General features: G+C 36.5%; 1 protein-coding gene across 1 annotated transcript; it reads right to left on the reverse strand.

Annotated features, from left to right (window-relative positions):
• Nucleotides 1–250: 250 nt before the first annotated feature.
• On the reverse strand, nucleotides 251–26,374 carry NLN (neurolysin (metallopeptidase M3 family)). The gene is made up of 12 exons (XM_008937869.1): nucleotides 26,117–26,374; nucleotides 23,498–23,646; nucleotides 17,973–18,080; nucleotides 16,501–16,603; nucleotides 15,629–15,789; nucleotides 14,121–14,256; nucleotides 11,648–12,014; nucleotides 10,012–10,213; nucleotides 6,704–6,890; nucleotides 5,207–5,335; nucleotides 4,610–4,746; nucleotides 251–502 (listed from the first exon to the last, which is right to left on the reverse strand). The coding sequence occupies exons 1-12, from the start codon at nucleotides 26,343–26,345 to the stop codon at nucleotides 368–370; spliced, it is 2,043 nt and encodes a 680-aa protein (XP_008936117.1). The 5' UTR covers nucleotides 26,346–26,374; the 3' UTR covers nucleotides 251–367.

Consider the following 26,374-nt stretch of genomic DNA (forward strand, 5'->3'; position numbering starts at 1 on the left):
TTCAGTTTTAAATTCATTCCAAGACATAGTTCAAGTGCATCTGTTAAAACAGAAACATAGCATCAAATCCCCATACTGACTAGTATTATTTCATGACAATTAAAAAAAATTGCCATCAAATTGTTCAGCTTCTGCACATCTCAGAATTTTTTCCCTGATGTGTCGAATTTTGTAGTCCTACGCAATTTTTTAAAAATCACATTTTTATCTATACAATTTTAAAAATGATTAAAAAGTGACCCAGTTTTTTTAGAGTGATACATAGTTAAGACGTGAAATACACTGACATTTCCAACTCGTTCCATACGTACATGCCATTACAAAGAAACTATAATTACTCATACACCATTACCAAGGAACCTTAATTTTACTGAACAGATAATCCCTTACTCAATAGGAAAGCCCTCTGGCTTGGTTTACGCTCCAAGAAATTTTGTAGCATATCCATCCCATCTAATGATCCTCCAGGTTTCAAAATGAGGCTTCTGTATTTCATCCCAGCCTGATAAAAGGTAAAGCAGAATGTTAGTACTTTTTATCTTGTGAACTGCTTCTTTTCTGTATTTGTTGTGTATTTAAAAATCTGTTCATCATTAAACACCTTCTCTCCTTCCAGTTTTTATTAACGTGAAAACAGGATATACTACAAGTATCTTCGCCTGGAAGAACTCAAAAGAGCAGAAATTTAACCCATTCTGAAAGAATTACTATTTCTTGTAATTTTACACCGTTTTGGAATCTACAATCACAACTTGTCTGGAAGACATTCTATAAAGCATAATACAAGCATAATCTTCCCACAGTCTTCAGTGATGGATTATCTCCATGACTGACGGGCAGGAGAATGGAATCTAACATCCATTCTATCTTAAGTAATGATTTCTCTGTCTTTCTGTTTGGAGAACAGACACAACATACAGCATTGAGGAACAACATGGCACTGTCCTGGTCTCAGCAAGAACAGAAGTAACTCTGTTCAGTGATTTTACTTTTCAGCTCAGTCTTTCAGCTAACTAACTGCACATTTTTGCAGACAGCATCTGCTTCTAGCAGTGACAACACGTGGTGGCTAGGAGTTGCTACCAAGGACTGGTATGCAGGAATAAGGAAGTCCTGCTTGTACTTGCTCCTGTTCAGTCCAAGGTCACTGCTAAATCTTGTGTGCCACGGTGGAGGTGCAGAAAGTAAAAGGCTGCACCTGCGGGGAGAAGTGGACAGGACAGGGGACACCAAACTGACCATGAATTGACCTATTCCATGTATGTCATATTCAGTATAAAGCTCAAGGATCACAGGGGTCAACTTCCTTGTCTTCAATGGCCGTCATTCTAGGAGGACGCTGTCTGTTCTGCCCTTGATTCTGATCCATGTGTTCCTGAATCCAGTTCCAGGATCCAGTTCCTGTATCCCACTGCCATCTGTTGCTGAGTCCACTCTAGGACTTTCCCCAGGGCCTGCCCCATAGCATCACTGGTGACAGTGGTGTAACTGCCATTGGGTGACTGGGTTTGATGCTGGTTTTGCATATATTCAATTTTATTATTATCTTCACAAAAGCTGTTTTACTTTCTAAACTATAAGTCTCTCTCCCTTATTCCCATTCTCTTCCCATAATGGGGGAGAAGTGGGATTAACAGAGCGTCTATTATAGGTCTGGGGCCAGCCCTGACCCTAAACTGTGACAGGCACACATATACATCTTACATGTATACTAGTATGTATGATATATACAAACACATCTAACTCCCCTATTAAAGTATCTTAAAGTAAAAAACACTTAACTCTGGTTTTATTTTCAGGAAGAAACATTACTTCAAAAGGAATGGATTTAAACAGAATGAACCAAGCTTCTGAGACAACAGTAAGTAATGAGGACTTTCTTAACAACTAGCCATATTTTAAAGAACATATGTGGAGAATGTTGGGCTTCTGAGACATGACTATTAATGAGAAGATACTATTTTTCAATCAGATGTTCCAGACACTTCTGATACTGAAGCAAGCAATGTTCTTCCTTTTAGTGAGTGTATATACACATATACACTTACCCCACATGTCAAAGCTATGAGACTAAAGTACCACTCCACTTCCTTATAGGTGTTACTGCAAAAATAAGCATAGGTCTTTCTAACTGATGGACTTCCACAACTTAATTGCATTATCAATTGCATTGTCTAAATTACAGCTGGAAAAAAATAAAATGAAAAAAAAATCACTGAAGCACTGCTATTGACTATTTGTGTCACTGCTTCACTACTTGTATTAGTTTTCTAAACATCAGCAGCAAATGAAGATATTGTTCCTTGTAGTTTAACAGTGTTTTTTGAGTAGACTTGAGTCTTTGCTGTTTCTCCAGAGCAAGCATGTTGCTTCATTCAAAGGAAACTAGTTCACCTAATGTGCAAGAATTGAGGAGTGTGATGACCAGTTAAGTTAGAGTTAAATGTCTGCTGAAGACTTTTTATAGATAGTCACTGAAACTGGTTTCTATAACTGTTGCTTAAAACAGGAAGACAGGTTTTATTTTAACAGGAAGAGGTAAGCCAAATCTCTAAAAGCCCCAGTCATAATAGCATAAAGGTTTTCCTTTCCAGCTGTCCTGAAAACGAGTCTCCATCTAGACAGAATGAAATATGAGTAGCTACAAAAATAATTCTGGTATCTAGCATTTGTTTATGAAAGATTGTTTGTCCCACCCTGTGGGACTCTACTACACTTACATGGAAGACAAATAAAGAAAGTAAGTTGAAAGCGAAACAATTTAAGATGGTATTGAAGATGGTATCCCTCTAAAGAGGGAGGGAAAATCCCCACAGAGTTGCCCCTACATTCATATCAGCATTCAAGCAAAGTATGTGTGTGCACACATATGTTAGAGAGTGAGTGGCAACCACCCCCACCCCCCCACCCACCCCTGTAATAAATTTTTTTTCCTTACTTCTTAGCCTGGATAGCAGATTTCACATTAAAAGAGGCTCTAGTTGCCTTCTAGCTGAACCATAGCAAACATTCACTCCCAGCATAATCAATTTCTTCTCAAAGTCTCCCATACACAAACAAAGAAAACAAAAATCCCCACCAAAAAAGAATCAGAACAAAAGGCACTTTCATCCCTCAGGAGAAGTAAAGGATGCAGAGCAATTCTGGCAAACTATAGCTTAGGGTTTTGACTATTCAGTCACCCATGAAAGAGTTTTGAGAGTAGGGAGTAAAGCTGACAGAAGAATAGTCAATGATGACACTGGAGGGGGCTGTGTGTCAGAACAGAGCTGACACAAAGTCCCACAAACTTGGCACCAGCAGCATCCATTTCCTGCTCTCTCAAGTGTTAGGAGTTAAAAAACTCCAGCAAGTCCTACCCCTTCCCAAATGCCATTTTTAAGATCCATATGAACAATGTTTTATTAAAAAGATATTTTATTCTCTAGCTTGCCATTTCTTTTTTCCTGCTCTTATTTACAAGTGACAACACTCCTACTGAACAGGCAGGTATGCTTCTTCTCACATATACCTGTCATGAATCCCTAGCACTTCAAAATCATTCTTGACTTTCAAAAGTTTCATCACATCTATTTAGTTGGCTGATTTTCTCCATAAAACCCCCTTTTGGTTTTATTAGCCTAAACTCTGACTCAGTTCTCTATCCCCTATCCTATTTGGACTCCTCTCTTTGTCTAGGTCAAAGTTTAATCTTGTTTATTTTCTCCACCCTCTAGAGGGAGGGACAGTTCTAGAAGTTATGGTTGCTGTGATAAGGAAAGGGAGGAATGAAGGCAGGAGAGGAACAGGAAAGTCAAGCACTTTCTACTCTCTACTTCTTTCTTGTATACGATTATTGAAGAATTAGTGCTGGCTGCTGAGTCCAGAAAACAGACAAAAGGATCAGGAAAACCAATTGTCTTTCTCAAGACAGAACTGCAGCATCTCAACTCACAAGTCTAATACTGTAAACTGAGAAAAATAAAAAAAGGTTGCCAAAATTGGCACGACGACTAACATCACTAGCTATGCCTTCTCTCTGCTGGAGGCAGAAGAGGCTGGAGAATTACATAAGGGAGAAAAAGTCCAGTAAATCTATAACCTGTCAAAGATTTGAATTTAAAAAGCCACTTGGGAGGAAAACAAAAGAGGAAAAAATGTGCAAGTTATGCTGTGCTGTAAAAAAGAAAGCTCAAAATAAATTCAGTTTTCTAAATAATAACTACATAAAAGCAGCACACACTTGAGATACTATTAATGGAAATAGAGCACCATTATCATACAGCTTTCTCAGCAGAAAAACACGCATCTGCTCTTGCAATGGAGCAATAGGTTTTTTCAGTCTAAAATTAAAGAGGAAGGCATTAGTCAATAAGATACATTATCCTAAAAATGTCATAATGTTAAATATATGACTATGTAAGAATTGTATGAAAATCCTAGTGTTCTTGGAAATTTTAAGATGATTTTCTAAAGTAATTAAGTTACTTACACACTTTTTAATGTTGATGATCTGAATTTGACAGGTACAGAAGCACTTAACATTTTATACCTTTGTATACCTATGGATCATGTGGTTTCAGAGACAAAGTGTGACAAAAGTCTTCAGTAAAAAGTATTCAGCACTTACCTTTGGATTCATTATTCCTTCTTGTTTAAAACAGCTATAAAATATGTCCATTGAAAACACTTCACTCCACAGGTACCCGTAGTACTGAGCATCATAACCACCTGCCAGATGCCCAAAAGTAGCTGGCATATTTGTTCCTTGAAAAGGAGATACCCGTTAATGTATTTAAAAGAAATGCAGAGTTTTGTTTTTAATGTATATTGTACTTTAAGGACAAATTAATAAGGAATTTGTATCAACTACTTTGAAACTTCTGACATAAAGGGTCTGAGCATGCCTCAAGGTATTAGCCATATTCTGTTGACTACAAAGAAAACTCACAATTAACATAAATGTCATAGAATATTTAAAGTGGTATCCACGTCATCTCACTCGAAAAGATAACCTGCAAAAGGTTAAGTTTTCTACCTTAATTTTCCTCCAGAAGTGATCAGTAAGACCACTTGAAGTTTTGAAGTAATTTTTTCAACTTCATAAAGTAGATTCTTTTATAAACAACAACTACTGGGTTTTTGTAAGCCAAGCACTATTGGGAAAGCGAGCTATGTTTAATCAAACCATTTGGACAGTCCGTATAAAAGCTTCACGGTGACATACCTGGGGTGGCAGGTATTCCTAGAATCTCCATACAGTATTTAGCATATTCATCTGCTGGGTCAACAGATGGCTTTGTGTGCAGTGCCTGGTCAACTTTGCTCAGAACAATCTGACGGAGGGTTAAAAGGCCTAATGGGATAAGAACATTTAATTAACTAGCATCAAAGTAGCCAGAGTTTCTCTAGCACCTTTCATTCAAAGATCTCAACATCAATCTTAAACTATTAGAGTTTAACTGTAGAAAACACTTGGAGTTATGTAATTTCCATCTACATTGCTTCAATTACAAAAAGTTGAGAGGCATATTTTTAATAAAGGAATTGTCATTATAAGTTCCATCTTTTCAAGTGGTGTTTTCCTCACAGATCAGAAGCAAAATAAAGCAGATATTTTAAAAGCAAATGTTAGTATTTTAAATTATGTTTTCATCTGTCTTCATTTCCTGCACACCATTTCATTGAGGGCTTGCACAGATGGTAGTAAGTGTAGCTACCCTAAGACATTTCCAAGAACAGCAAGAACTGCTGCTGCAGCTGTTGTAGGCTTTACTGAAGCAGCTACAGGATGGAAACCTTTCCTTGGACTAAATGCTTATGTAGCTACAGTGCCTGCACAAGCCAGAAGGATAAGGACTTCTTGTTCAGGATAGGGAAGCAGTGTGAAATAAACAGCTGTGTCTTATTGACAAATTGTGCCACAAATGGGTAAGACATAATGGCACAAATTGTCCCATAAATGGGTAATATTTGGGGAGTCCAAATTACAGGGGCAGAGGGGCAAGAGTGACAGAATAACAATGAGATGACAGGTGATGACATGAGAGTACACTTTTTGTCTGGAGATACGTATAAGTTGGTACAAGACGTGGAAGGAGAAAAATATTTGGACTTTGGGTACACAGCATATCTGCTGAGAATGTAGAGAACATGGACTTACGGTTCTGGATTGAGAAGAGCATCAGGAGCAGCAATTATTTGAGGAACATCATTTGAGCAATGCTGGGCTACAACACTTCTGTCTGGGATATGCTACGCATGTTCAGTAAATTTGCAAATTACTTTCATGTCTGCCAAGTATCATGTGCAAATCAAATGTAGATGATACAGATAGAAAATGTGATACTGTATTCTTGCACAGAGCCTGCCCTGGACTAACAGAAAAAAAACAGTCTCATAAAACCTTCTCCTCTACTCCCAATTTTAAATGAGCCAGGCTGGTAGGTAAAAGAGTCTCATGGAGAGGAATGCAAAAGTATTTTAGTCCTGTGGGTAGCCAGGAAAATCAGAGATGCTACTCTTCCTGCAAACAGTGGTAACCTGTCACCATAAGCCTTTACCGATGGTAGCACACATGCAAACAAACCCAGAAAGACAGTGATAAGTGTAGACACAGAAGAAATGTCATGGGCTTGTTATATTTGTCTTTAATGTTTCCCACCCATTTCTAAGATTATACATTTACATATGTCTGCTGTGGGGAGAGAGGGCAGAGTGATACCTGTATTAGCCAGTCTAGAAGCAGCAAGTTTCTCAAGGAGAGTGTCTCCAACATGGCTCTGATCTTTATAATGTCTTGACATTTGCTGTAGTGGTTCTTTTTCCCACACCCAGTTCTCAAACATTTGTGAAGGTACCTCTACAAAGTCTGTTTCCACATTAGTTCCACTAAACCTAGCAAAATCAGTCTAAAAAGAAAAGCCATTGTATTACATGAATATAGAAGACAGGATTTCCAGCAGAATATAAACCTGCAGATGCAAAAATTTCAGTGGCAATTCCAGCAAAAGGAATAATTTGAACAGGTCAACAACAACAATAACAATCAAAACATGAATTTTAAAAAGAGGACAAAAATTCATATATAAGACTATTACCAAGCAGCAATATAGATTACTCAGTAGTTAGTTACTGCATTCTCTACTGGTATGAAACTGTACTTCAGTTTTCTTAATATTATAGATTTCTACCTTTTAGGTTATGACTGCTTCTGTGTTGTCTTAATGACAATGATATAACTTGTACATTGTTATAAAATTTAGTTATACTCCTACAAAGTAAATTAATAAACTCCAATTACACACTTACAAAATAATTTATTGTATTACAGTCTACTGCACTGATTCAAAGCTTACACTTGATGAACTTATCCTATCAAGCTTTGTTCTGTCTCCATTCATAAGGTATATGGTTAACATATAGCATGATTTTTTGAGCCAATAATATATGGCCTGAAATAAATTAATTCTAGCAACATAATGCATGAAAGGTCTCCTAATCTGACACTCAACCACTGACAGGAAAATCTTCCTTCTGAAAGCCAAACACATTAGAGCTTTATTTTTTACTTCAGTATCATTGATCTCTTCATGTTTAAAAAGCATGCCCATGAATGCTAATGTAGGAGAAGTCCTGCACAGTTAAAAATCTTCCACTAAAATATATTCCAAAACAAAAATATTTCTAAAAAGAAACAGTCACTTTTGAAAGAGAGTTGTTCAAATGTGAACACAAATTACTTGGTCTCACTCCACACTTGTCCTTGTAATAAGTCTATTTTCTCTTGCCAATCCCATTTTATTGTTCTTCTCTTCTCAGCAACATTCTAACTAAACATGTCCAGTGCTAAAAAAAAAAAAATAAAAAGAGAATCCTCAGTCTTCCAAATGCCCTCTCTAAGGACTAGAGATGTTCTTAAGTTCCACTTTCCACTAGGGAATAGATGCCCACAGGACTACTGGCTTTTGAACTTACTTCCTTACAGGGTTACAAAAGCAAAAAAAAAAAACAAACGAAACCAACAAACACAAAACCAAACCAAACCAAACCAAAAGAACAAAAAAAACCCCACAACAACAAAACACAAACACCCATGTATAATATAGGACATAACATTGAACTGACAGATATGTCACATGCATATATCAGTCTCTCATGTCTTCAGAAGAACAGCAGAAAAGGAGAAGAACATTTACATTCATTTACATTCGTGGGTTAGTCAAATCCATAGTTGTAACAGGCTCGTCCTTCTTACTGTTCTTTGCTGAATAGCAGCTATGAAAAAAAGCTAGGAAGAAAATCTGGGAAGAAAGGGTGATAGAAGCGGCTAGAGCAAAAGGCAAGAAGAATGCCAGTTTGTTGGCCTCCAGGTACCTGCATCTACTCATACAGAACCACACCGAGATAACAAAAAATATTAAGGCATTCAGTGTAAGGTACTTCAGTAGCTCTCCCTGTCTATCAGCATACGCGGATCCCCTCCCTGTCCTGGTATTTGACTTTCCAGCAGACCCCCCCAGAATCTACAGGGATTATCAGCCTCCAAAAGCTGACTGTTACCAGCAGCTCACAGATTCTCACCCAGCCTGATCCCTGCATACACTTTAAATGTCAAGTTCTGATGTGCTTATTGTGCTTTCCACACTCAAATCCCAGAGGACACGATGTCCTTATGTGGGACTAACAAGTCACTTGCAGGTGTGCAAATAACAATTTGCATATAATATAACAGCAGTAAGCATGGTAGCTGTGCACACAGAATCCACCCCAGCAGTGGGAGAGAGAACTGGAACACAGACCTCCCTGACCTGTTTGCAGTTCCACAGCACAGTAGGTACGTTTGCATTGGAACTGTCATGGCTGTGCTTCCCACAAGGGGCTCTTCAACACCCAGGTCTCCTCACTGGTTATTGAACGGTTCCAGACAATTTTGCACCAGTGCTGAATGTGTCTAATTTATAAACACCTAACAAATTGCATATTGATTTTTGAGATCAGAAATGCCTGTCTTAAAGTGAAGATGAACAAATAATAATATTTTTTACTTCAACATGATGCAAAAATAGTTAAGCAAGTTTAGTTACTTGTTCAGAAGTTTGCTTGAACTTCATTTTTTTCATTCTCAATTTAATATATGGGTTTCTATGAGTTTCTTACTTACTTGACTTATTTCTGCAGTCATAGTTTTTAGGATCAGGGCCAAGAATTAAAATCTAATGTGTGTCATATTTCTCTGATTTTATTATTTGATACTTATTTATAAAGAAGATGAAAGCAGTGTTATACAAAGTCAGGATTCATAGATAATTAGAAAAAAGTTTTTTTGTGAATTAATAATGAAGCTTGTGTGTCTCTGAAACATAAAATCTTCATCAGGCGAATAATAAATTTATCATCTGGCAGAATCAATTTTATATGCAAATAAAAATGAAACCAGCAATTTTATAACTTTATTGACTTCTGAATGCAAGATCTGCAGTTCTTTCTGGTCACTGTGAGAACCCTGACTATCAGATAAGGAGAGCAGAAAATACAATAGCTCAGGCAAGACCTGTTTTATACTTTTGATGTCAAGAGTCGTAGCTCTCAAAAGTACTAGATGACAAAATGCTGGAGGTGATCTGGATTCAGTATTCATTTGCATTCCTAGGTACAGCAACCTTTTTTTTCTTCTAATATCCAACACACTACTAGAAGTAATTAAAAGTTTTCTGACAGCTGTAACAGAAGACATCACTGAGCACCTTCTTTACCTTACACATAGACCTATTCACTCATCACAGGTACCTGTGTGGTGCAAATGCAAAAGTATATGTTCCTATGAAGATGGTTTTTTTAAGGTGTACTCATTGCTGTAGTTTTACATAAAACTTTAAAAAAAAAAACAAAACATGAACCTGCCACTTTAAAAATAACCAGAAAACTGCGTATGTTCTTTACTAAAATGAGAAACCACCAAAATAGACATACCTTGCTTTGAGACAATGGAGAAAGAAGTTAGTCTTACAGTGGAATTGAAACATCACTAACCTGTGCACATATCTGATGCATTACGTGACCAAATTCATGGAAGTAAGTCTTTACTTCATCATGCCGCAGCAGCGACGGGCTGTCTGATGCTGGTTTTGTGAAGTTGGTTACCAGAGCAGCTACAGACATCATCCTGCTGCCGTTGGAGAGAAGACAGCCAGGCTGGAGACCAAAGCATGCTGCGTGCCCATACTTTCCCTCTCTGTGTAAGAAAATATATCAGAGACTATCTTCAAACCACAAGCTTGCTCACCAGAATGGCGAAGCCTATTCAAGAACAGGGGCAATCAGTCAGTGTCTCCTTAAAGCTTCCCAAAATGAAATAAATCTTTTCATGACCTCCAAAACTCCCTAAGTTTATAATCCTGATAAGAGCATAATGGCTGAAAAATCAGTAGTTAATCACACCCATTTAAGATTCACAGCAGCATTTACAAGAACCTAATTTTTACTCAAATACTGAAAGTATGTATACTTTACATATCAATTCTATTTTAAACTGCTACTGTAAGAGGAAGGGTGAGGTTCTGTCCTCTGAAACAATATTTTCAATTTTGTTACAGGAGACAAAAGAACAGAGTCTACTGCCTTTTCACTATGATTTAAAAGTTTAAAGAAAAATTAGTTTGAATTTTTTATCTTAAACCTGAGTAGTTAAACATGTAGTTACTTCAGAAGAGTCTTACTATCAAAGAGCTTCAGCAATTCACATTATGTGCAGAAAGGGGGGAGCAGGCAAACAGGTGAAGGAGACAACGTGCCTATCTTAAAAAGAACAATTTCTGTACTACTGTGCTAATTATTTTTCTTAATGCAGAGAAGACAATTTTTTATTAAAAAAGGGCATCAGCCAATGCATAAACTATTAGAGATTAATTTTTTAAAAAAGTGATAAACAGTCAAACAGGACTAACTAAGAATAAATCTTGTCAAATCAGTCTAGTCTACTGATCTCTGACAGAACACACATGATGCTGTGAAGAACACAGAGGATGCTGTGAAGAACGCAGAGAGAGCTTGGGAGCTACAGAGATCAAACTGGAAGTACATTTCAAAGTGTGCTCAACAGGAATCTCTGCTTGGTCCAGATCTGTTCGATATTTTCTCAAGCAGTACAGACAACAGGATACAAAATGCACATACAAAGTGTAATGAGGAATTGGGAGAAACTAGAAACATAGGAATAGAATTGATCTGAACAGACTGAATCACAGAATCACAGAATGTTAGGGGTTGGAGAGGACCTCCAGAGATCAGACTGAAGTACCGGTTCAACATAAATGAAAAGTAAAGCACAGTATTACAGTTAGATCACATTCTTTGATTCTGTGAAGGAGAAAATCTCACAGAGGCAAAAAATTATGGACAACTGACTAGGCTGCAATACTAGACAAAGTAGTAATGCTTCATAAACTGGATAAAACCAACAAGTGCAGTAGTACTCAAAAAAAAAAAAAAAAAACAAAAACAACTGTGTAAACAATCTGAAAACAGCCCAGAGAATAACTTAAGGAGCGCAGTAACAGTCTTGTCAGTGGGACAAATACTTCCAAATGTGTTTAATTTCAGCCACACCAGCAACTCACTGAGACCAATCCAATTTTAAACACACAAGTAACCACAACATTTTAATTACCTGGGGTAAAGGTCCAAATAGAACTGCCCTAACATTTCTCCTGTTGAATTATCCTTTACTGTATAAAGAGTAACACTGTCATGCCAAACATGAGCACTTTCTACTTGCTCAAATACAAGTCCCAGCAGTTTCTGATAAATATTCAGTAAGCCTTCTGTAACAGCCTGAATTGGGAAGTATTCCTTCAGGTTTTCTTGATCTATGGAGTACTTCAGCTCTTCTGTTTTGTTCATATAATAATGAAGATCCCATGCATTGATTCTTCCATCATAATAAAATTTTTTTTCTTTACACTCCTTTTTCTTCAATTCTAGAATGAATTCTCTTTCTTCCTCAGCCAATGGCTTTAGCTTCTTACTCAAATCATCTGAAACAAAGATTGCCTTGGAATCAACTTCTCTGTTCCTTACTATAATGTGTAGTCCTACAAAATACACTCATAACTTTAAGCACAAGCCCCAAGAGTGGATGCTAGAGTTTTCAGTTACTTGACTAACAGCAAGCAAACCGTCTGCTTTCTTGTCTAAATGAGTTTTAATTGCAGGCATGCCATAAATAGTACAAGAGTTCACATGAGCCTAGCAATGAAGGGTTTTGGTAAATTTAGACTTTTTCAAAGACATCAGAAATGGAAAGTAACACTAAACACTTCTGCTTGAAGCCTTTTATTTTACCTTATGTTATCTCAGTTCTCTTGATGTGTTTTCTGCAGAAACAGCCAGACTACAACTACTTCTGGATAAAGTCCTATAAAAGAACAAGAAACTAAAGAGTTCTTGCTATATGACGTCTAGCTTCTAGTCTGCTAAAGCCACTGCATATTAGATCCCATTTTTTTTACAAGAAAGTGTCATAGCACTATGAATCCAATATATTGAATATAAAATATTTAAGCTTATTCAGACTCCCATAGTACATAGGGCACTTATTCTCTTATATTTGTAGACTACCAGACACTTTTTTCTTCCATAAAAATTAAGGTTAATATTTACTATGGGCATCTAGAGTGTAAAATTCAGGGACAGCCACTCCTGTTTCTAGGTAGGCTGTAAGGCACTATAAGCATTTACATGACTGAAATACTGTTTGCAGCTCATATGATACAAAATTCAGAATATGTCATAAAGCAGAATGCTATTTTTCCTGGCCAAAAGGCCAGTTTATGAACATTGATGTGAAACATGAATATAGATGAACAAAGCAGAGTAAATCGTACTGTCAAGCTTGTAGCTGAGGATTTATCATAAGAGCTAAATTAAAGCTGACAATTTATTTGATGAACATTCCCCCTTTATAAGAATTGCCCTGAAACATGATATTTATGAAAAGTATATGATCTTATACTGTAAAAAGTTAGTCACAACAATGGCTTCTAAAATTTGTAAGGTGTGTTAGCTGAAAAAACAAAGTATTAGATAAGCACATTTAGAATTACAAAAATACCAGGGATAAAGTCCAAACTACTTTAAGTATTAAACAAATTGGGTGAGTCTAACACCTAAATATAAATCAAAATCAAGTCTAAGTTCATTGACATACATACAGGTAAGTGGTATTGGCAAACATGGAGCTAAGCTCTCACCATAACAGAAGAAAAGTGGCAGAACTACAGGTGAAGGAAAAGGTACATTTGAGCCTCTCTATTGACGTATAAACACAAAAAGCCCACTACCACCAAACAGACTTTATTGCTCTACTAAGTTATTTTGAGGGGTTTATTTATACGATATATTGACATAAAACCCTAAGTGTTTAGGATTTTTGTTGTTAGGACACAGTAATAAAGGAACACATAGTATTCCGTGGAATTATATAATTCCAGAAGGTAGAGGTCAACTCTATGCAGAAGAACAGACCCACTGAGGTCAACAGGACGACTGCTTGGTTTAAAATTTTCAATATATCTGTTTTCAAATCAAATTCTAGGAAAGAGCTTTTAAACTCCAGATTTAATCTACCATTCCAGATTTAATTTTTAAATTCAGCTCATGGATGTTACATCATCACATACTGTAATATTTCATTATACTTGATGCAGTTTTATCTGAAAAAGACACTAAGTCTACAGACGCACAAAAAATTGCAGCTAACCTCAGGGAATGAAAACTTGCAACTGTGACGCAGCGTCTTGAACTGATGAAATTGATTAAGCTGCACGTGTTATCCTGGTTCTAAATTAGGATAACTGCATTTTGGGGCAGAGAAAGACATAAATGCTTGCCTATATTGGCTGTCACAAAGCAGTTATTTTCAGATTTTTGTCTTGTGATTCTCTGGTTTGGAGCAATTTGCATTTGTACAGCTATGGTCTAAAAAAAAAAAATAAAAATGCCAGAACAGTGGCAGCAGCGAGTTCTTTTCCTATCTAAACATGATGGACTCTGTGACACAGCTGTGTATTTAAATTTACCTTGGCTGAGGAGCTATGTTGCCATACCAAATATAACAGTATTGTTTATAAATATGAACAAACCTAAGAAGGCTGTTACGTTATCTGTGCTCTTCGCAGTGTTTACCTCCAGGACAAAGTTGGCATGTGTATTATAACCAAGAAGCTCTGCCACTCTTGCCCTTAATGGAAGCAATTGCCGCAGAATTTTTGTGTTCTCCTAAAACAGAAAGGAAGCAAATTTGTAAAGTGAAACCAGAAAATGCATAATATTGAAACAGTTGTCTGAATAATGTCTGTAATGATAAGAGACAGCAAATATGTAAAATTAAACACTTTAAGATATAAATATAGAATAATGGCTTGTAATCTTTTGTCACAGCATTTGATTGTAGGTAGCTAGTTTTCTAGTCCATCTGGGTCATTACTCTCTCTATTATAATATATCTGTTTTCACTAAAAGATTTAATTTCCTTTTAGTGTAATAACAAGTCTTTGACTGTTGCAAAGAGTTTATTTCCTTTGCCAATCATTTAAATGTGAAAGACAGCAGGGAAATGGCTGACAGCAGGCTTAATTGCTTGTAAGTGGTGAGGACAGACTGCAAACCTATTGTGCCAACATTCAAACCTTGTTTGCAAATTTCCTCCTTTTGCCGCTTTGACAGTAGCAGTCAGAGGAAGATCTGAAACACAGAAACCCCAGGCCCTGACCTAAATGTGGTAGAGGATCCCTGGGAAGATGAAAATGCAACTGTGTTAACCTCCAGTTCTGGAAAAGAGTTTTCTTAGGGAAAAAAACTTTTTTTCAAGCACTAGGTTGGAAGACTGTCCCACAGTTCTAACAGCCAATCCCTTAAGTGTGCTGACCTGCAGAGTGTTCTGTTCTTGGTGCCATTTTAGTTTATCTCGTACTCTTCACATTTCCCAGCACTTCAAGTACAGAAGCTCAAGTTTGCCATTGTTCTCTAATGAATGGTTGGTACAAGCACCAGAATGACATTTCTTCTGTGCTTTCTCTCCTTTTCATTATTTTTGTACCTGTCTAGGTGTCTATTCTCATCAGTATCAAATTATTTGTGAAATTATGCCTTTTTATAAGGCACGTTTCCAGCTATTTTTCAGATAATTAAATATTTTATAAAAAATTAACACCTAATTAAAATCCTCATCTATACGCAGTGCGTTAATTTCACTTTTACTCACACTTTTTTCATAATTCAAATGTGTGTTTAAATAACCCTTCTCATTCTGAAGAATCCTAAAGTACAACAGAAGCTATAGATATCCCTCTCTGGGAGGAAAGTGACAGTAAGCAGCTGCAGAACACTGCAGGAAAATCTGGCAAAAGATGAAAATCCTAGTTATATTTACAGCACCATTGAAATATGCAGACACACAAGAGGCAGATCATAAACTTCTAAGACCTTTGGACATCAGAATACACTGGAGCAAGGAACTGTTAAAGATCACACTGATTAAGTTTTGATCTCAGTACAAGACGATATACAGAACACAAATCTAACATCTGAATGCCTAGCTCCATTTCTGAACTCTGTCAGTACCCTGTAGAACAGTGAATATAGAACACACCTCTTTGCATCTCGAGTTAAAGGCAGTTTCCATTTTTCTTCTGGTTTCCGAAATGCAGCACTTCTTCATGACAGGAAAATAGTGGGGATACTTTAAAGTAACTTTATATTTGTCTTCCTCAGTCTTCTCTAAACTTTTAATAAAGTCATCAGGAAGGCCTTCTACAGAACATGATTTAATAGACAATGTTTATCAGAAGTACCTACTCCACCTTCTTTTTGTGAGATCGTTGTATTTGTTTTGATGCAATCTAATTTGACATCAGAAATCTCCATGGAAATATAATCTCCCTTTTTACAACTACTTGCTAAAACTTTTTCAAATCACAAACAAGCCAAATAAGAATTGGAAACACTTGTGAGCAAAACAGAAATACATGTAAGGCTACCAGATAAAAAACTAATATGACACAAAAGAATCTCTGCTGTTATTAAAGCACATTTTATGACGTTCCTTCCAGAAAATGAATCCCCAAATTCTCTGTCACATGAAATCTCTACATCAGTTTAAATGATAGAAATAGCTAAAACATATTGCAGGACAGATTTTTTTTCCCCAATAACTGCAGTGTATATAATATACTGGGGATTGCCTGGGAAACAAAGCAGAAAAGAATAAAGTTATAGGAAAAATGTAGGAAAGATATGCTAACTTGATGCAAGACAAACACTTCAGGAAGCACAAATATATGAAGAGATGATGAACGCCTGCAAAGGGTAATTCTAAACTGACTTGGGGAAGGATTGAAAAGGAACCAGAGAAGACTGGAAAACAGAATTTCCCTTGATCCAACTATCATCCACTGGGCTAAAACTGATCACTCCGGTAAAACAGGAAGGTTGAAGAAATGGAAAGAGAAGAATACTACTCACCAAGTTCTTCATTAGAAAATATAAGAAATGTGTTTTCCTCATTCAGGTTTTTGTTAAAGTCTATGCACAGCTCACTCAATTTTTTCTTCATCGTCTTTATTTCCTGGATCAAGTATAAACTGAACTTAGTGAAAAAACAAATGAAACTTGGCAATTGTTATCCTCTGCATGAATAGTATTTCACTTTTTACAGCTGGGCTCTCTACTAGATGGCAGTGAATACCAGCACTGAGCAAGAAAACACTGCAGGTAGCATCCTACTTCACTCTGCCTCAGCCTCCGTTTTTACCTTTCTTTTGATTCTGAGCAATATTGCTGCCAATGAACCATGGGTTGGTTCACCATCACTCCAACAACATTTGAAATGTTTTCTCAGCCCAGAGGTGACTGAACACATAAACACATTCTCTGAACAGCATTATGGGCTAACACAAAAAGCCTAATTTACAATTTTATGTGCAACATAAGAATCAAGGGTTTAAAAATGCATGCAACCTATTGAAAAACACTTCTTTGGAATACCCATGCAAGGTATGACCATTCCAAAACTTTTTCAGAAATCTTGATATTTATCTATCTGAAATGTTTTCTAATACACCTCACAGCATGTCTCTACCCCTTACTGTCATGTTCACATAAACACAGTAATTACCAGTGGAAGAACACAAACCAAATAGAAAACTTGGCAAAAACTATTATTAGCCAAGTTTTCACTCAAACACAATTCAATTATTGTTCACTTACAAAGTATTTCGAAATCTCTTTAAAGGCATCAGTTACCCATAAGCAATGCAAATACAGATGAAACTGTTCCTACTAACTGAGGAACGTGGATGAAGAATAAGTATTTTCTACAAAGGCTAAAGTCTATTCAAGAGCCATAAATCAAGACTGTTACATAACAGCACTCAGAATTTTTATATGCTTGAGTAAATCCTCTCTTAATGGAACCAAAAGTCTCAGTGCAGCTTTAAGCTACCTTAAGTTTTTGTTTTGTTTTGTTTTTTTTTTTTTTAGTCAAAATGCTGAAATCTTGGACACGTTTTACAACACTGGTTAATAACTGAAATTATAATATCTGTGTCTTTGTAGCAATTATACATTCTCCTGAAGCGTGGACTCACAAATAACATTTGAGAGGAATCTATCTAATTTAAGCATTCTCTATAACCAGAATTTATAACAAAACTCGTCAGGATAAGCTTCTTTTACTCTGGAAGGCTAAGAGAGGTGATGCATACCACCTCTATCCATTGAGTACCATGGGTATTTAATAGATTAATTTAAGAACATTAGGGTGATTTAAGTTTAAACGATGGATCTGAAACTAACAACAGTTAGGATCAGAGCAGTAATTGGGCAGGTCCAAAAGCACAAGGTTCAAATAGATGCTTAGTACAGCTTTACAACCACAATTTCATCCCATTAACAGTTTGTCACTTTTGCTTTATAAACTAATAGTCTGTATTTACATTCTGCACTTCTTCAGGAAGGTGGAGTCCGTTTCTTTTTCCCACTTGGACTGATTTCTCTAGATATCGCTTTGTTTCAGGCTTTACATTTTCAAGATCAGAGGTTTGCTGAAATGACAGTATAGAATAATTAAATGTAGAACATGGTGTAAGAAATATACCAAGCATTAAAAGGGTCTGAACAGAGTTATTTAGATATCACCACAGCAAAAACAGGAACATCCCAGATTTAATGTGAATGACTTTCCACAAACAGTTACCTTATACAACAGTATTCTTACAGTAATGTAGCATGGTTTTAAAATAATTTTCTTTTACCTATCTCAGCACATTTACATGCTGTCATAACAGCAAGCTCTGTTACTTTATAGTAGAGCATTCTTAAACTTCTGTAGAGATAGCTTTCTTATACGTACTTGAATAAAATCGGTGTTAGAAGGTAGCACCGCACCTTAAAACTTAGAAAGATTAAAGAAAACCCCATATATTAGATATGTCACTGAAGGTTATCAGATGGTATAAAATTTGACCATATACATGTTCTCTGAGAACAAATCAATCAGTGACAAAAAAATAACAGTACTTCTATGCCTGGGTTTGCCATTACAAATATTCTTGAAAGGTCATTTCCTAAAGCAACCAATATTGTTACTAGTTGTAACAGAACATGGATCAGTTCCTTCACACTGACTACAGCATAACTCTTCAATTCAGAAAGTTACCATTTTGTCCTATATTGAAAATAATGCTGTACACATTCTATCTTCCCTTATCATTTAAAAATTAACATCTGAAGAAAATTTAAAAACTCAAAAGTGAACATTTTAAAAAAGGTAGTAACTTGCAGCCCTTGTTAAAATGGACATACTCTATTTAAATTCGCCTTCAAATATGAAGCTGTTGGAATTAGCTCTGACTTGCCTTAATAACCCTCTCATCAGCTTACCTACATATAATTAATTTTTGACTAGCATCTCTAAAAAGTAAGATGTTGAAATATGCAAATTTTGTAAAAAGACTTACGCAACTGTGTACAGCTGTCAACTAATGACCTGGCAGTGCAAATTACATCTCTTCCTTAAACAGAAAAAATAAGGGACAGGAACCTAGCTGTACTCTGAGAGAAAACAAGAATAAAAACTCTGAAGCAGATATTTTCCCAACTGTTGTTTAAAAATAAACAATGTAACAACACATAAACACTGTCTGCTCCCACCATGGCCCTGCATATTAGTTCCTGTGTCTAAAAATTAGTGCCCTGACTAAAAATTAGTGGAAATTGGTTTTTAGAACCATAGAAGAGTTTAGCTTTGTTTTTACTCTGTGAAGAGTCACTGGTGCCATTAAAAAAAGAGTATTAATACAATTGTGACTAAAGCTCTTATGCATACACCAATAGCCCATATGCAAGAATTTCTAAGTCCAGTGAAAAAAATTACTAATCACGTCACTTTGTGGTAAGACTACAATCACTTCACTTTGTGATCAGCTAGCTTCTCTAAAGCAAAGGCAGATTTAACTCAGTTTACCAATACTGTCATACAATGAATGATGAGTATTTTTTCAGGCAATTTTTAAAAGAATCTATCGACTCATGAAAGGATGATCTAACTACTATGGGTCACCACACAGCTAAAGTCAACGAGTGAGCCTTGTGATTGTATAGTGTACACTTCACCGTGGCAACAACTTTTTTGCAGCATTTAGCTGTCACTTTTTTTTTTTTTTTTTTTTTTAAATGGGGGAAATCTCCTTTTGGAGGAAATGAAGGGAAGAAAATCATGCCCTCTGTCCTCTGCAAGTCTATCCTCCTCATTTGTGATAAATGTGTGAGGCAAACCATGCACAATATTTCCAAACACAAAGACAAAACCAATGCCATTACTCTACACTCTGTGACACTCAGGCTGCTTGTTCTGCTTCTGGCAAGGAATAGTCCCTGAAATTCTAAAGCTTCATGAAGATCCTTATATTACCAAGCAGTACATCTAGGGGTTTCAATGCTGTGATATTGACTACAAAAATATAGGTAACAATCTGAATTTTCATATTCTTTTTTTCCACTGGACAAGCCCCAGTTCCAGGGTTCTTTTTTTCTGATCTAAGACTAGTGTGATAGCAAAAGCATGAATTCAAAATTACAGAAGTGAAAAATGCAGATGCTGTCACTACATTAACTTTTATATTGTGCTAAGTGTGCTGCAAGGATCAAGAACAGAAAGGCTCAGAATTAAAAAATGAAGACTCTATTCTCTATAAAAAGACACTGCTTTTATTACAGTAACAGTTAAGGGCAGATGATTGTGAAGAGTGTCACTGAGTTATTTAGGAGGGATTGCTTAGCCTCTCCATCGGACATGTGGAACTGTCATGCTCCTGAGAATCAAATGGCTTCAAACCCAGCAAAGATTTCAGGCAGAAAGCAATTCACAAACACTAATTTTAAGCCCCTAAAGCCAATGAATATTGGATCCTGTTAAAGCTAAAAAAGAGAAAGATTCATCGGGGAAAAAGGAGGAGGATACTAAGTTAGTGTTCTTCATCCTTCTCCTGATGACTATACATTTCTCCATACACTTCAAAAGAAATCAGTGTTGAATAGCTTCTAGTCTTAATATTAGCCTTTGTGAAGTTTATCTGTGTCACAGACATGCTTAAGACAAGGATGATACACATTTAAAAAGACTTGTCTTGTCTTTAAGGATAAGGAAACACATAAAGCTTCACCGACACAGGAACCGAGGGTGCTCTGTGGTCATCTCTAACCTTCGGTCTGGTCAGGATGATCTATGTCATCCTCTGTGTCTTTGATGTACAATTTCCAGAACAGACATGCTACACACATGACATTTTTGAACTTTCCAGAAGTTTTAAAATGGTCATGGTTGATGATTTTATATACCACTTCATACTTGTTTTGGATAATCATGCTACTTTATTCCATGAAGAAATCTTCAGGCAGAGTAAGAAACAAAACCTACTTGGAATATCATGAACAAAAACTGCAGCAGCTGTTTACACCAGGCTGAGTTTCCCGAGGGTGTGTGGGTGGAGAAGATTGGCAACATTCTTAAGCATGCCTCTGCTAGCCAACATGTGCAGATGTTAGGATTAATAAAATTTAAAATGATAGTTTCACTACCAAATTCATCTTAATTCCAAGCTTCAGACCTCAAAATAGAAGTTTTATACAGAATAATTATTTTATAAAAAATAATCATTTTATAAAGAATAAGATCTGAAGCATGTTCAAAACCATAAATTTATGCAGGAATTTTTTCTCCTAATGTGTGGGGGAAAAGGCTAGATTTTTTTCAATTTTTGTTTTTAATTAAATACAAATCCCTCACAAATCTTCCACCATCAACAGTTCTTAAATAAAGCAGAATTTAGAAAGAATACTAAACAGTTGTTAACTTAGAAAAGTTTAGTCTTCGTTAAAGAGAGCAAAACCATTCAGGATGTCACTGAGATCATGCAGATTTACTCATCTTTTCGTGGACTGACTCTACTATAAAAATAATGGCAGTGTGAGGGCCTTTATTCTTCTCACTGCATTTTAATCTGGGTCCTGTGCAGTATCATGAAACCGAATTCATATACTTGAAATACTAAATTTTCAGTAAAGCCATGAAAATCTGACATAATCAAAATGTTGTACTGGCTTACTTAAACTGATAAAGCGACTTCAGCAAAACACTTCTGTTGGTGAAAGTCCTGTGTTGTTTTTTTTAATGTGCTCCTGGAACCTGGCTTTTCCTAAGAGTTTCTAATAGAAGAAGGCATGAGAAATTTAGCATAAATTAACAAGAACTTTGTGATTTGGAAATAGCAAGACCTGATGAGTCTGGTGCTATTAGCAGTTTCGCATCTGTTCTACAGCAAAAACTGCTACTACTTCCATAGTTACTATGAAGTTGATATACATTCAGAGGCTGCATCTCCAGAAAACTAATGCTAAAATATGCTTGTATGCTGCAGTTAAGCCAAGAAAAATCTCGAAAAAAAACCTAATACTTAAGCAACAACTGTGACTGTTATAAAAGCCAAGCATTGCTGCAAAGGAAAATGAAGTAGGAAAGCACTAAAAGATTTAAAACAAAAATATTATAAGTAGTGCTAGTGAATAATAGTAATCAGTTTTCACTAGCTGCTATCAGGAATTCCTGTGAATTAGAAATAGATAAATACAGAGCTATGGCAGGTTAGACCTAAATGTATCTGTGTATACTACACTGGAGGGTGGGAAAAGTCCCAACAAACACTAAATACATATAAAACCATTTAATTAATAACAACAGAGCAGGGGAGGGGAAAATCAACATAAGGCACTGTCTGCCAACACACAACAGAAAGTCCTCAAAATGGGGCTATTAAATACCTCCAAAAACACATAAACAAGAACCAGCTAAAGAAGAACACTTGAAAATGTGCCTAGAAAACCCAGCAATAGAAGACAATGGCATCAGAAGGGACTTTAATACAGTGCTGCAAATATTATTGTGGTTCCCAATCAATGCTGCAAAAAGCACAAATGACTCCAAGAAATAGCGCTCCAATATACTATCAGCATCACAAGGTTATAAAAATTGTTGGGGTTGAAAGGGAAGATTCACATCTGAAGCATGGACAAGTGTATATATTTTAGTTTTCACATTAGATAACTTCTTTGAATTAACCTTAAATTACACTTTTGGAAAATTATTACTAAACGTCACTATGTGCATTTGAACAAGAGCAAATGTTCTTCCTGTTTGGGCTACAAAAGAAACAGTATAAATGAAGTACACAACATTCCTGTAGGTGCTCAATTAAAAGGGAAGCTAAAGAGAAACACAAAAGGGTTCAACAATAAATGTATCTTTTGACTTAGTTTTGTTTTGAGGCTTAAGCAACATATAAGGAGTATACAGAGTAGCTGCCTATAATTAGCAGATCAAAAGAGGCAGTTTTGGAAGTCACTCCCAGTAATGTATTCTTATTAACTTTCATAACTTAAAGCTCAATTTTAAAATTTAAAATCCTCAACAACTTAAATAAAACACGATTTTGGACACAAATTCAAAAGCAGCATAAGCCAACTTAGACACATAGCTATATTGCCTGTTTTCTTCCTCTCCCCCTGGTAAGGCAAACCAGTTTAGGGAGCTCAGCCAGTAAAACCCAATAAATTTTATTTTTCCTGATGGGTTTCCTTCTGCTAGTTTAGCCTCCTTGAAGCAGCTCATTGGAAGACTAGACAAGTCAAAATTATTGAAATGAAGAGAGAAGCATACACACCCCTAGACATCAGAGGCAAAGAGTAGGAGCACCAAGTTACACACTTAAGTCTTTGTGGAACTGCAGCCTTTTTGTACGGCTGTGTCTCAGTGGGAAAGGTTTGACTGGTAGGGACACAGGGAAAACACACAGTGCTAGGGATCTTGAACAGTGCTGGAGATACTAACTTATTTAGAGAGGTTTTTCATTGCTGGAGATTTATCCACATTTCCACAAGTTATGAAGATATTGTCATTGTGATTTACCTGCAAATAAACAATCTTCTGAAACACATCTTCTCTCATGCTCATCTCCACATCAAAATTAGAAAGCTTTTTGTCAGCTTCTGTACTTGCTAAGCGTACCTCTTTGTCAGGTGAGACATGCTGGGGAAAATCCAACATGCTTCTTTCCACTGTTTAAATAAAAGGCAATAAACACTTACACAGAAGGTTATGAATGCTTTAAGGACAAGGAAGTTCCCCCCTTCTGTACTTATAGATGACATAAGAAACAAGCACCCAAAGCAACATGACACTTGATATCAGTCCCAAAGCAAAGTGATTACAGATAATGTAAAAATGAACAGGTCAAAGGTCAAAACTGCACACCATTATAACCCATAAACATTTTAGAGAAACTGTGTATTACCTGAGCCAAATTATCTCTTCTTCTTACTTCTACGAAATCAACTGGAAGTTGTATAAATATGATAATTTCTGAAAAAATTTTAAATTTTTTAAAGATGAACAATTTGCAAGGGAAGACTGACATTTTTTCATAGCTGGCACAGATGCTTCCTTCTTAGCATTTAAAGTGAAAGGCTCTGAATCTTCAAAGAGGTCCATCTGTCCTAAAGTTATTTTTACATTTTTATGAGAACATTGTCAAATCCCCCATCTTCTGTGTTTTAGTAGAAAGAATACGGAAAACACAGAAGATGCTGTCTATATATTTCTAACTTCTAGAGATTGAAAGCTCAGTACTATTACTTTTTTAAAATACACTTTTGAAATTAAGTAAATCCTTGCTTACTAAAGGAATATTGCATCTTATAGTGACTTTAAATAGAAAATCTAAAACAGAAATTAATTGTTATGACTAGTTGAATTAATTCAAAACCAACTATAATTGCACTCCCCTGCACCTTCCCAAAAGCTCATTTTAGGACAGTCTAAAGCTTTGTAATTTTATATAATCTGAAGTTCTTTTATCAAGCCCTGAGATTGTCTCAGCCTTTCAGAAACCTTTGGAATGCATGCATGGGCATACGGTTCTTGAAGTCCATAGGAGGTTTCCCCCCCGAGCCCTGCTCCTGTCCTCATGCCAAGATGTTTCAAAATGATGAATTGAGTTTCAGTGGCTTCCAAGTGAAATACAAGGCCTGTTGCCATCTGTGCCTTTTCAGATAGTAAGTTCCAGTTACTGGGGTAGGCCTTCCATGTACATTTGAAAGGGAGACACAACCCTCAAAAGTCCAAGGTTCTAATAGAAGTCTTGCCGTGATCATACATCTTCATCAGATGCCATGGGCTGTTTTATCTTGATAATTTCACATAGAGCTTTGAAGATTACCATTAAAAGCTTAAATACGACCTACTACTGCAATAGCACGTAGAGAAAAAAGTACGTCTTGGAAGATGCAAGTCTTGGTGGCTATGCTGAGAAGCTGATGGCCACTCTCTTCTGAATGAAACGTAAGGTTTTCCTTCTGATTTAATTTAAAACATAGAGTTTTATACCTCAGTGAAAGGGCTTACAATAACTACACCAAGTACACTGGTACAATTAAAAATTAATCTGACAGGAAGCTGTTTGGATGAAGATTACTCAGTCTTTCTGCCAGCATCAATTCCCATCAAGTTATACTGGATGTGCCTGAACTGTAGTGCTAATAATATGAAAGCCAGGCTAACATTACAGTGCAATCATTTGACCTACAGGCTGCTTTTTTTTAACAGGAGAAGATTCTGCCCCAAGACAATGTATCTGTTTTCAACACTTCTGTTACTACTGTTTTTTTTTTCTTAGAGGATTTAAGAGAATTTGACATTTTATTACACTACTTTGTGAAAGTCATGCAGCCATCACCTTATAAGTTTTTCCAAAAAAAGCCACCCAACACATATGCTTCTTTTTTCCTCATCTCCTCTGACTGACAATTATTAACACATTAACTGAATGACCTGTGTTTGACCATTAAAATCCATCCATGTATTAGCATGTCTTGATAATTCATTCAGAACAATCTTCATGGGACTGTTTGACCAAGACGTCTCCCTGGATTCTTCAAGGCCTTGCAGGCAATAACGTGAAAATGAGGAAATAAAGCAGTCTTCTTTCAAAAAAGCACTCAAAAATTCCCCCATTCTTAACCACCTCATTTTCTCCGCTCTTACCAACCTTTCCACTGTTGCATTTGACTTGCTTGCCTCAGATTCTGCAGTGTCTGAAAAAAGCACTGCTTAGGAAGGTCTGAATGTACTACACATACCACAGCCACTGCAGTCTACACTGTTGCACATTGTCCCCCAGTGGTTGCACACAGCTGGAAAAGAAAAGGTAACTGTGGAGCTTCACATTCAAAAAGAAAACAGGTGACCAGTGCAGTTCTCTGGATGTGTCAAAGACATAAATAGCACAGCTTTGCTAATCCTTATTTTTGTCTCTAGAATGAAGCATCAGAACCTTGTAGCTCATCGTTACATAGTGCGAAGAGATCCTGAAAGGCAGTTATGACCAGAGGACCCTTCAGAGGCCTCTACAGTCATTCTACAGAAGAACAGCATGGATCACAACTGTAAGCAACAAATATCCTTTCTCAGTGTTTCTTTATGTGCAGATGAAACATCCCATGGAAACAATCACAGAAAACACACACTAACCTGCATATTCCACTTCTATATCTGCCAAGGCCCGTACAGTATTTTCATGTGTTACTTCTCTGATATCAAGCATCCCGACGCTGTCATATACATGCTTTGTCTTCCTGATTAGTTCTTCTGTTCTGGTTCTGATTTGCTCTGGTGACAGGTCCCATCTCAAAAGGTTTCGGCCTGATGCTGTGTGTGAACAAGCCTTCAGCAGGCTACTAATTTCTGCTCCTAATGTCATTCTCAACACAAGCCGTGGCCCAATGGACC

Source organism: Merops nubicus, unplaced genomic scaffold, assembly GCF_000691845.1.
Source record: "Merops nubicus isolate BGI_N331 unplaced genomic scaffold, ASM69184v1 scaffold12433, whole genome shotgun sequence".
Lineage (NCBI taxonomy): Eukaryota > Metazoa > Chordata > Aves > Coraciiformes > Meropidae > Merops > Merops nubicus.

Coding starts and splice junctions, on each gene's coding strand:
- NLN (XM_008937869.1), bottom strand. CDS start 26,345: ATGACATTAGGAGCAGAAATTAGTAGCCTGCTGAAGGCTTGTTCACAC. Junction 23,647..26,116: donor TATAGAAGTGGAATATGCAG/GTTAGTGTGTGT, acceptor TTATTTAAACAG/TGGAAAGAAGCATGTTGGAT. Junction 12,015..14,120: donor TAACGTAACAGCCTTCTTAG/GTTTGTTCATAT, acceptor TCTTTGTTTCAG/ATGATTTGAGTAAGAAGCTA.